Raw genomic sequence first — 12,113 nt, forward strand, 5'->3', positions numbered from 1 at the left:
CGATATCATGACACTTTGAAGGTTTGGTGTTACGATATCATGACACTTTGAAGGTATGGTGTTATGATATCATGACACTTTGAAGGTATGGTGTTACGATATCATGACACTTTGAAGGTGTGGTGTTACGATAGCATGACACTTTGAAGGTGTGGTGTTACGATATCATGACACTTTGAAGGTGTGGTGTTATGATGTCATGACACTTTGAAGGTGTGGTGTTATGATGTCATGACACTTTGAAGGTGTGGTGTAACGATATCATGACACTTTGAAGGTATGGTGTTATGATATCATGACACTTTGAAGGTATGGTGTTACAATATCATGACACTTTGAAGGTGTGGTGTTACGATATCATGACACTTTGAAGGTGTGGTGTTACAATATCATGACACTTTGAAGGTGTGGTGTTACGATATCATGACACTTTGAAGGTGTGGTGTTACGATATCATGACACTTTGAAGGTTTGGTGTTACGATATCATGACACTTTGAAGGTTTGGTGTTGACACTTTGAATATCAATATCATGACACTTTGAAGGTAGGTGTGGTGTTATGATATCATGACACTTTGAAGGTGTGGTGTTACATGACATGAAGGTTTGGTGTTACGATATCATGACACTTTGAAGGTGTGGTGTTACGATAGCATGACACTTTGAAGGTATGGTGTTATGAAAACATGACACTTTGAAGGTATGGTGTTACGATATCATGACACTTTGAAGGTGTGGTGTTACAATAGCATGACACTTTGAAGGTGTGGGGTTACGATAGCATGACACTTTGAAGGTGTGGTGTTACGATATCATGACACTTTGAAGGTGTGGTGTTACGATGTCATGACACTTTGAAGGTGTGGTGTTATGATGTCATGACACTTTGAAGGTATGGTGTTATGATATGACACTTTGAAGGTGTGGTGTTACAATATCATGACACTTTGAAGGTATAGTGTTACAATATCATGACACTTTGATAGCATTAGAAACCCTTCTATCATATTTAGAGGGTTTCAAAGCAACTATAGATATTATATATCTACTAAACATAAAGACCAAGAATGATGAAAATTCCTGTCTATATCCCATGAAATCATACTTTTTTTTTGTTTTAGCAACTTTACCAATGTTAAGTAAGAAGTCAAGCCAAACTTGATCATAACATAATTAGTATCGTAACATGTGTCATCCATAGACACAACAACATGGAGATTACCTAAAGATACTTTCACCTAATGTACACTTGTAACTTTGTTGTCAAAACTCAGCAGTCAAAGAGGAAAAATAGTATCATTTGTCGACTGAACACACCTGACTTAATTTTGATGAGATGCAGAGTCATACATTCAAGAAAAATGACCATGAAATGGAAGTGGCATTGATATTACAGATGTTGTAATGATATTGAATAACACCCTTATAAGGATAGTACAGCTGTCAAAATGGCTGTTCAACTTTATAGGGCACTGTGATGATTATGACTGTTTAGTTAAGATAGAAAAGTGTATAGGAAATGAAAATGTTGCTTTTGAAACAATATGTGTTTGTTCGCAAAGCTGAAGCATTCTTCTGTAGTATCAGAAGTCATCAGTGGTTAAGAAGCTGTGTATAGATACATGATCAGGTGGACATCAGATGAGTTCATATATCTTATTTTTATGTACATTTCAGGACTGGAAATATTTCAAAGAAAATCACATGCATACAGATCAAAAGGTATGATTTTTCAAATTTTCAAACGGACACTTTATTAGTGTGGATACTTTTTTTTATACAAAATCTGTTTTCTAGAGTTTTGAAATAGAAAACTGAATCAATTTAAAACCTTGATTTCAAGAATATCTTAAATAGTTATGTTAATGTTTGAGTGTTAATTACTTTGGTTTCAGTATCCATTTGAAAAGGCTGATAAGTTCAACAAAGGGATACGGAAGCTGGGTCTGCTGCCAGATGGAGATAGTTACCTGGACCAGTTTAGGATCACGATCAGCCAGATAGGTAGGGGAGTACGACTTATAGTAGGCCTAGATCCTATTATACATATATCTATAAGGAGGGGCGTTAACATACATAAATCTATAAGGAGGGGTGTTAACATAAATATGTCTTTAAAGAGGGGTGTAAACATAAATATATATATAAGGAGGGGCGTTAACATACATATATCTATAAGGAGGGGTGTTAACATACATAAATCTATAAGGAGGGGCATTAACATACATATATCTATAAGGTGGGGTGTTAACATACATAAATCTATTTGGAGGGGCGTTAACATACATATATCTATAAGGAGGGGCGTTAACATACATATATCTATAAGGAGGGGTGTTAACATATATAAATCTATATGGAGGGGTGTTAACATACATATATCTTTAAGGAGGGGCGTTAACATACATATATCTATAAAGAGGGGTGTTAACATACATATATCTATAAGGAGGGGCGTTAACATACATATATCTATAAGGAGGGGCATTAACATACATATATCTATAAAGAGGGGTGTTAACATACATATATCTATAAGGAGGGGCATTAACATACATAAATCTATATGGAGGGGTGTTAACATACATATATCTATAAGGAGGGGCGTTAACATACATAAATCTATAAGGAGGGGTGTTAACATACATTAATCTATATGGAGAGGTGTTAACATACATAAATATATCTACATTAAGGAGGGGTGTTAACATACATATATCTATAAAGAGGGGTGTTAACATACATATATCTATAAGGAGGGGTGTTAACATATATAAATCTATATGGAGGGGTGTTAACATACATATATCTATAAGGAGGGGCATTAACATACATTTTTCTATAATGTGGGGTGTTAACATACATATATCTATAAGGAGGGGCTTTAACATACATATATCTATATGGAGGGGTGTTAACATACATATATCTATAAGGAGGGGCGTTAACATACATAAATCTATAAGGAGGGGTGTTAACATACATTAATCTATATGGAGAGGTGTTAACATACATAAATCTATAAGGAGGGGTGTTAACATACATAAATCAATAAGGAGGGGTGTTAACATACATATATCTATAAAGAGGGGTGTTAACATACATATATCTATAAAGAGGGGTGTTAACATACATATATCTATAAGGAGGGGCGCTAACATACATATATCTATAAGGAGGGGTGTTAACATACATAAATCTATAAGGAGGGGTGTTAACATACATATATCTATAAGGAGGGGTGTTAACATACATATATCTATAAGGAGGGGTGTTAACATACATATATCTATAAGGAGGGGCGTTAACATACATATATCTATAAGGAGGGGTGTTAACATACATATATCTATAAGGAGGGGCGTTAACATACATATATCTATAAGGAGGGGCATTAACATACATAGGGGTGTTATCATATATAAGGAGGGGCGTTAACATACAGAAATCTATATGGAGGGGTGTTAACATACATATATATATAAGGAGTGGCGTTAACATAAATATATCTATAAGGAGGGGCATTAACATATCTATAAGGAGGGGTGTTAACATACATAAATCTATAAGGAGGGGCGTTAACATACATATATCTATAAGGAGGGGTGTTAACATACATATATCTATAAGGAGGGGTGTTAACATACATATATCTATAAGGAGGGGCATTAACATACATATATCTATAAGGAGGGGTGTTAACATACATATATCTATAAGGAGGGGTGTTAACATACATATATCTATAAGGAGGGGCATTAACATACATATATCTATAAGGAGGGGTGTTAACATACATATATCTATAAGGAGGGGCATTAACATACATATAATCTATATGGAGGGGTGTTAACATACATATATCTATAAGGAGGGGTGTTAACATACATAAATCTATAAGGAGGGGTGTTAACATACATAATCAGGGGTGTTACATACATATATCTATATGGAGGGGTGTTAACATACATATATCTATAAGGAGGGGTGTTAACATACATATATATCTATAAGGAGGGGTGTTAACATACATATATCTATAAGGAGGGGTGTTAACATACATATATCTATAAGGAGGGGTGTTAACATACATATATCTATAAGGAGGGGCGTTAACATACATATATCTATAAAGAGGGGTGTTAACATACATATATCTATAAGGAGGGGCGCTAACATACATATATCTATAAGGAGGGGTGTTAACATACATAAATCTATAAGGAGGGGTGTTAACATACATATATCATACATATATCTATAAGGAGGGGTGTTAACATACATAAATCTATAAGGAGGGGCGTTAACATACATAAATCTATAAGGAGGGGTGTTAACATACATTAATCTATAAGGAGGGGCGTTAACATACATATATCTATAAGGAGGGGCATTTACATACATATATCTATAAGGTGGGGCGTTAACATACATATATCTATAAGGAGGGGTGTTAACATACATATATCTATAAGGAGGGGTGTTAACATACATAAATCTATAAGGAGGGGCATTAACATACATAAATCTATATGGAGGGGTGTTAACATACATATATCTATAAGGAGGAGCGTTAACATACATAAATCTATAAGGAGGGGCATTAACATACATAAATCTATATGGAGGGGTGTTAACATACATATATCTATAAGGAGGGGCGTTAACATACAGAAATCTATATGGAGGGGCATTAACATACATAAATCTATATGGAGAGGTGTTAACATACATCGATCTATATGGAGGGGTGTTAACATATATATATTTATAAGGAGGGGCATTAACATAATATATCTATATGGAGGGGCGTAAACATACATAACTCTATAAGGAGGGTCGTTAACATACATAAATCTATAAAGAGGGGCGTTAACATACATATATCTATAAGGTGGGGTGTTAACATACATAAATCTATAAGGAGGGGTGTTAACATACATAAATCAATAAAGAGGGGTGTTAACATACATATATCTATAAGGAGGGGCGTTAACATACATATATCTATAAAGAGGGGTGTTAACATACATATATCTATAAGGAGGGGCATTAACATACATATATCTATAAGGAGGGGTGTTAACATACATATATCTATAAAGAGGGGTGTTAACATACATATATCTATAAGGAGGGGCGTTAACACACATAAATCTATAAGGAGGGGTGTTAACATACATTAATCTATAAGGAGGGGCGTTAACATACATATATCTATAAGGAGGGGTGTTAACATACATATATCTATAAGGAGGGGCATTAACATACATAAATCTATATGGAGGGGTGTTAACATACATATATCTATAAGGAGGGGCGTTAACATACATAAATCTATAAGGAGGGGTGTTAACATACATTAATCTATATGGAGAGGTGTTAACATACATAAATCTATAAGGAGGGGTGTTAACATACATAAATCAATAAAGAGGGGTGTTAACATACATATATCTATAAAGAGGGGTGTTAACATACATATATCTATAAAGAGGGGTGTTAACATACATATATCTATAAAGAGGGGTGTTAACATACATATATCTATAAGGAGGGGCGTTAACATACATTAATCTATAAGGAGGGGCGTTAACATACATTAATCTATAAGGAGGGGCGTTAACATACATATATCTATAAGGAGGGGCGTTAACATACATTAATCTATAAGGAGGGGCGTTAACATACATTAATCTATAAGGAGGGGCGTTAACATACATGTATCTATAAGGAGGGTCGTTAACATACATATATCTATAAGGAGGGGTGTTAACATACTTATATCTATAAAGAGAGGTGTTAACACACATAAATCTATAAGGAGGGGCATTAACATACATATATCTATAAGGTGGGGCGTTAACATACATATATCTATAAGGAGGGGCATTTACATACATATATCTATAAGGAGGGGCGTTAACATACATATATCTATAAGGAGGGGCATTAACATACATATATCTATAAGGAGGGGCGTTAACATACTTATATCTATAAGGAGGGGTGTTAACATACATGTATCTATAAGGAGGGTCGTTAACATACTTATATCTATAAGGAGGGGTGTTAACACACATAAATCTATAAGGAGGGGCGTTAACATACATATATCTATAAGGAGGGGTGTTAACATACTTATATCTATAAAGAGGGGTGTTAACACACATAAATCTATAAGGAGGGGCATTAACATACATATATCTATAAGGTGGGGCGTTAACATACATATATCTATAAGAAGGGGAGTTAACATACATATATCAATAAGGAGAGGCGTTAACATACATTATCTATAAGGAGGGGTGTTAACACACAAAGATGGTAATTATCAAAACTTATTACACAAATTACTTTCACCTTTCTCTTCAGTATTAGTCAGTAATTACTCAAAAACTTATGCACACATTTTTGTTTCAGATTTTGCAATCAATATTAAAATCACCAGATGTTTTGTTGACTTCTAATTTAGAATAATTGAATCATTGTGAAATCTCCGACAATTTAAATACTGACTGTGAAATATTTGAAGTTTGGTTTTTGTATACCAGGCAAAGAACTATTTGAATCATTGTTACTGAAAATTGTTTGTTGAAAATTAAGATCAATATTACATAGACAATACTGAATTAATAACTTTTTCTTAATTTCCTAACTTCAGGCAATGCGATGGGCTACATACGGATGATCAGGTCTGGAGGGCTCCACTGCTGTAGTAATGCTATCAGGTTCATCCCTGACCTGGAAGACATTGTCAACTTTGAGGAACTTTGTAAAGAGGAAGGGCTGTCACAGGAATGTCAGGTCGCTGCCAAGTAAGTATTGGAGAAGCCGTTTACAAAATGTCTATTTTTATACCTTCTGGTTTTAATTTATTATTGAAGAATTTCTCTTCTTTTTGGAACATTTCATACCTTAATTTTAAATCAAAATGGAAAGGAAACGTGTTGAATATTAAAACAACTGAAGTGATCATATTGGATAGTTTTGATCCTAATGAAGTACCCTTGTCCACTGTTGGTGACCAGGCACAATTTATTCATTTACTTCTATGCGATGTTTTCAAAAGTCTGATGGACCTATAGATGTAAAACCATTACAAGAATACATAGCTCTAATTCTGTCGCTGTTTTGTGGGACTTGTTCTCTATTTACCTTCACCAGATTCCTGTTGGGGAACAAATGTAGAGTTTTGGTTAAATAAAACATTTCTGTCCTGGAGAAGTATTCATATCCAATATGTCTGGAGTTGTTTGAGATTATTGTAAACTTAAATATATATTTGTGTTACTTTTAGAAATCTTGACAACATTGTGGGAAACTTGGCAAGAAACTTTGCGGAGGGAACAGAATATTTCAAGGTCAGTTAAATGTAAATTTATTGTGTAATCAGTAGAGAAATGTCAACAAAGCAAAGGTCTGCATAACCAAGGTTACATGCTGTCATAGTTTATAAAATAAAAGTCTGCTTAATCAAGGTTACATGCTGTCATAGTTTATAAAAAAAAGTCTGCTTAACCAAGGTTACATGCTGTCATAGTTTATAAAAAAAGTCTGCTTAACCAAGGTTACATGCTGTCATAGTTTATAAAATAAAAGTATGCTTAATCAAGGTTACATGCTGTCATAGTTTATAAAAAAAGTCTGCTTAACCAAGGTTACATGCTGTCATAGTTTATAAAACAAGTCTGCTTAACCAAGGTTACATGCTGTCATAGTTTATAAAATAAAAGTATGCTTAATCAAGGTTACATGCTGTCATAGTTTATAAAACAAGTCTGCTTAACCAAGGTTACATGCTGTCATAGTTTATAAAATAAAAGTATGCTTAATCAAGGTTACATGCTGTCATAGTTTATAAAAAAAGTGTGCTTAACCAAGGTTACATGCTGTCATAGTGTATAAAATAAAAGTATGCTTAATCAAGGTTACATGCTGTCATAGTTTATAAAAAAAAGTCTGCTTAACCAAGGTTACATGCTGTCATAGTTTATAAAAAAAGTCTGCTTAACCAAGGTTACATGCTGTCATAGTTTATAAAAAAAAGAGTTCTGCTGTAACACACATGTAGCACATCAGTTCATTTTAATGGTAATTAGGATTTTAACTTAATTAAGGTTACATGCTGTCATAGTTTATATCAAAAAAGAGTTCTGCTGTAACACACATGTAGCACAACAGTTCATTTTATTGGTAATCAGGATTTTAACTTATGACCATCTCTTCTTACATGTTCTCTTTACTAATACCAAATTCGATGAAACTGGGGTAAAATATGAACAAAAGAATGATCTACACAGAGCTTCCTGAAACAGTACATGGAGAAGAAGACCAGATTTCTGGAAGGGAAGTGTCTTCTGTTTCATCAATGACATCTGTCATGTAAATCCTGGTCAGTCTGACAGTCTATGACACATGATTCCTCCTTCATCAGACCATGTATACCATTGCACAATAATAAATAATGATAATAATATACAACATTTATATAGCGCACTATCTATTTTGACAAAATACTCTAATGCGCTTCACAATTACATAATAATCTTACTACAAAATTTACAGAACATGTATAACACAGTAATCAACATATGTAACACAGTAACCAAATCAAGTAAATAGTGGTGAAAGTATGTATATACAGGACGTCTGCGTGAGAGTCTAAAATGCAGACGTAAACAGGTGGGTTTTAATATCCTTCTTGAATTTGGCCAGGGATTTTGACTTTCTAGAAGCAGATGGTAAGCTGTTCCACAAAGTGGCCGCTACCTTTCCAAAGCACCGCTTACCATAAGTCACAGTCCGAGAGTTCGGAACGCATAACAAGGATTCTGTCTCCGATCGTAGTGATCGTGACGGCCGATAAACGGTGACAAGTTCCTGCAAATATTCAGGAGCCGTTCCATTTATTGCCTTGTATGTATACATCAAAATCTTGTATTTGTGACAGGAATGGCAATTGAGTTTATCTGCAGCCAATGCAATAAGTAAAGGACTGGTGTAATGTGGTCCCTCTTTCGAGTACGGGTAACTAGGTGTGCTGCGGTGTTCTGTACCCTCTGCAGGCGGCTCATTAGTGTATCAGATACACCAACGAGTAACACGTTACCATAGTCTAACCTAGAAGTAACAAGAGAATGTACCAATGTCTTGCATGCATCTGTGGTGATGAACTGACGGATACCCTCAATGTTTCTGATTTGGTGATAACAGGAACTGGCAATTGAGTTTATCTGTTTCTCCATGTTCAGAGAACTATCAAAGTATACACCAAGGTTTCTCACAGCTTGGACGGCCTCAATAGTTTGGGCACAATTAGGAACCTTTGGTCACATAAATAGCAATATCCAAAAATCTAATTCTATGTTTCTTTTTCTGTGAGCTTTATTTCAAAGCATTATGAGAAGGTTATAGGTGAATCTTCCTTGTTTTATGAAGAAATTTTACAATCAAGTGATAACCAGTGATTTAATGTTGGACAGACACAACTAGACTTGATATGAATATGATGAATATTCTGTACAGTTTGCTGCAGTCTCGATCTGTGTCATCATTTATAACAGCAACAATTTATTTTTAAAAAAAGTCATGCATTGAGAAATTCAGAATGGAAATCTCATAGCAGTAGGTGTAATAGCAGTGCAGAATAGGTATTAAAGGGAGGTAATTCTGATACAGAACATAATTGAAAACAGTTTAGGAAAATAAAATCACCATCAATCTTTGAAAACTTTGACTTTTAACTTTTTCAAATTGAAAACAGCAAATCTGAAAATAAAATCACCATCATGTTTTGATGATGACTTTTATGAATAAAAATCACCATTAAATCTGAAAACAGCTTGAAAATAAAATCACCATCAAATCTGAAAACAACTGGAAAATAAAATTACCATCAAATCTGAAAACAGCTTGAAAATAAAATTACCATCAAATCTGAAAACAGCTGGAAAATAAAATCACCATCAAATCTGAAAACAGCTTGAAAATAAAATCACCATTAAATCTGAAAACAGCTTGAAAATAAAATCACCATCAAATCTGCTTGAAAATAAAATTACCATCAAATCTGAAAACAGCTTGAAAATAAAATCACCATTAAATCTGAAAACAACTGGAAAATAAAATCACCATCAAATCTGAAAACAACTGGAAAATAAAATCACCATCAAATCTGAAAACAGCTGGAAAATAAAATCACCATCAAATCTGAAAACAACTGGAAAATGAAGGAATCAGTGCAATAGGTAGTTAGGAAATACATAGTTCTGATTTATCTGTTTATAAGTAATACTGTCTTTCTTAAAAAATGAAGTTTTCTTTCGATTTGGCTCTTGCAACATTTTTCTTTGTTTGTATCATGGCAGCTCCTTGTGGATGTGTTTGCTCCAGAATTCAGAGATCCCAAGAACATGCATTTACGTAACTTCTTTGTGATACTCCCGCCACTGGTAAATATCTCTGCTTAGCATCAAAATAATTATTTCTTAGTTTGTTTGTTTATTTTTACATCTGATACTATACCATTTGTTTTGAAGATTAATGATATGGTAAAGATTATATATCAATTTTCGAATTTCTATTTTGTATCTAACGATATCAATTCCCTACACATGTCCAGACTTCCTTGATTCACATTTGGTTTTAATCCTTGTTTTGATATTTTGTACATGTGAGATAAGACATGATAAATTTTCTATAAAATCACCATACTATGTTCCTTTTTTATAGATTCTGAACTTCGTAGAACATTCCATCAGCTGTAAAGAGAAGATGAGTCGTAAGAACAAAGTAGGAGCAGCCTTCACAGATGACGGATTTGCGATGGGTAATGGTTGCTAGTGATAAAAAATTTTATGACACAAGCAAATAATTAAATCAATAAAGCATGTACTGATGAGATGACCTCAATCTGTCCCCACAGGTGTAACATACACCCTTAAACTGCTTGACCATTATTACAATAGTACAAACCTCTATCTGTCCCCACAGGTGTGGCATAAACCCTTAAACTGCTTGACCATTATTACAATAGTACAAACCTCTATCTGTCCCCACAGGTGTAACATAGACCCTAGTACAAACCTCAGTATGTCCCCACAGGTGTAACATACACCCTTAAACTGCTTGACCATTATTACAATAGTACAAACCTCTATCTGTCCCCACAGGTGTGGCATACACCCTAGTACAAACCTCAATCTGTCCCCACAGGTGTGGCATACACCCTTAAACTGCTTGACCATTATTACAATTTATGTCTGAAGAAGAACAAACCTCAATCTGCCCCCACAGGTGTTGTGTCATTCAGGATCCTTAAACACTGTACCAGTAACATGAGTTTTTCTATAATACAAATGTAAAAACCTATATTGGTCCCTACAGGTGTGGCGTATATCCTTAAACTGCTTGACCAGTATCACGAGTTTGATTCCCTCCACTGGTTCCAGTCTGTCAAGGACAAATACAGAGCAGAAAAGGTTGGTAGAGCTCATTCATACCTAAATGGTAATTTGATAAAATAATTTCGAAAATTTGGGCAACTTTTAGGATGGCCGTTACTTAAGATGGTTAGGCCTCTTTTGTTGAAGTCGTTTTCCGTTTTAGTTATACTTGGTTGTCCTAACTGTACATCGTATTTTGTTATCATATAAATCTAAGACTAGATATATTTCGGATTATCTTGTTTTAATGTGTAAGTTTTTTTTCCCCAACTTTCACAGGATAAAGTGATGAAACAGCAGCAGTCTTTATCAACACGACCAGATGAGAAACTACAGCAAACTATGTCCCTGACTGTCAAAAGACTGGACATGTGTCAACAGGTAAGTTCAAGGATTACCTCCCTTTAAATTCTATAAGCTGTGGAAGACTTCACTACTGAGTTGAGTTATGTCAGTCACCAAACAAACCAGTTGCCACAAAATTCATAATCCTGTGCAACTGGATATTTGATCAGTAGAGATGCTTTTACATAAGAGTTAAAACAGTTGGACTAGTTGAGCCTGCAAGAAAAACACCAGGTTCAGATCGCAACAGAGGCTGGACTGGGGACTATTTAGCAGATGCAAATTGAGGAGTCCAGTTGTACCTGTCTGAAACTAACTAA

At 34.4% G+C, this 12,113-nt stretch overlaps 1 protein-coding gene across 2 annotated transcripts in view; it reads left to right on the forward strand.

The window, feature by feature from the left end:
- LOC132543470 (WASH complex subunit 4-like) overlaps positions 1-12,113 on the forward strand; it is a 30,697-nt gene that overhangs the window by 13,399 nt on the left and 5,185 nt on the right. For both annotated transcript variants that reach the window (XM_060206973.1, XM_060206974.1), the window contains exons 24-31: positions 1,679-1,723; positions 1,897-2,005; positions 6,666-6,819; positions 7,302-7,365; positions 10,372-10,455; positions 10,736-10,832; positions 11,390-11,484; positions 11,728-11,829. In XM_060206973.1, the coding sequence (XP_060062956.1) occupies positions 1,679-1,723; positions 1,897-2,005; positions 6,666-6,819; positions 7,302-7,365; positions 10,372-10,455; positions 10,736-10,832; positions 11,390-11,484; positions 11,728-11,829 (750 nt within the window). The remainder of the gene's footprint in view (positions 1-1,678; positions 1,724-1,896; positions 2,006-6,665; positions 6,820-7,301; positions 7,366-10,371; positions 10,456-10,735; positions 10,833-11,389; positions 11,485-11,727; positions 11,830-12,113) is intronic.

The sequence above is a fragment of the Ylistrum balloti genome, unplaced genomic scaffold (genome assembly GCF_031769215.1).
Source record: "Ylistrum balloti isolate Yb309-2 unplaced genomic scaffold, AGI_CSIRO_Ybal_v1 Utg369756, whole genome shotgun sequence".
Lineage (NCBI taxonomy): Eukaryota > Metazoa > Mollusca > Bivalvia > Pectinida > Pectinidae > Ylistrum > Ylistrum balloti.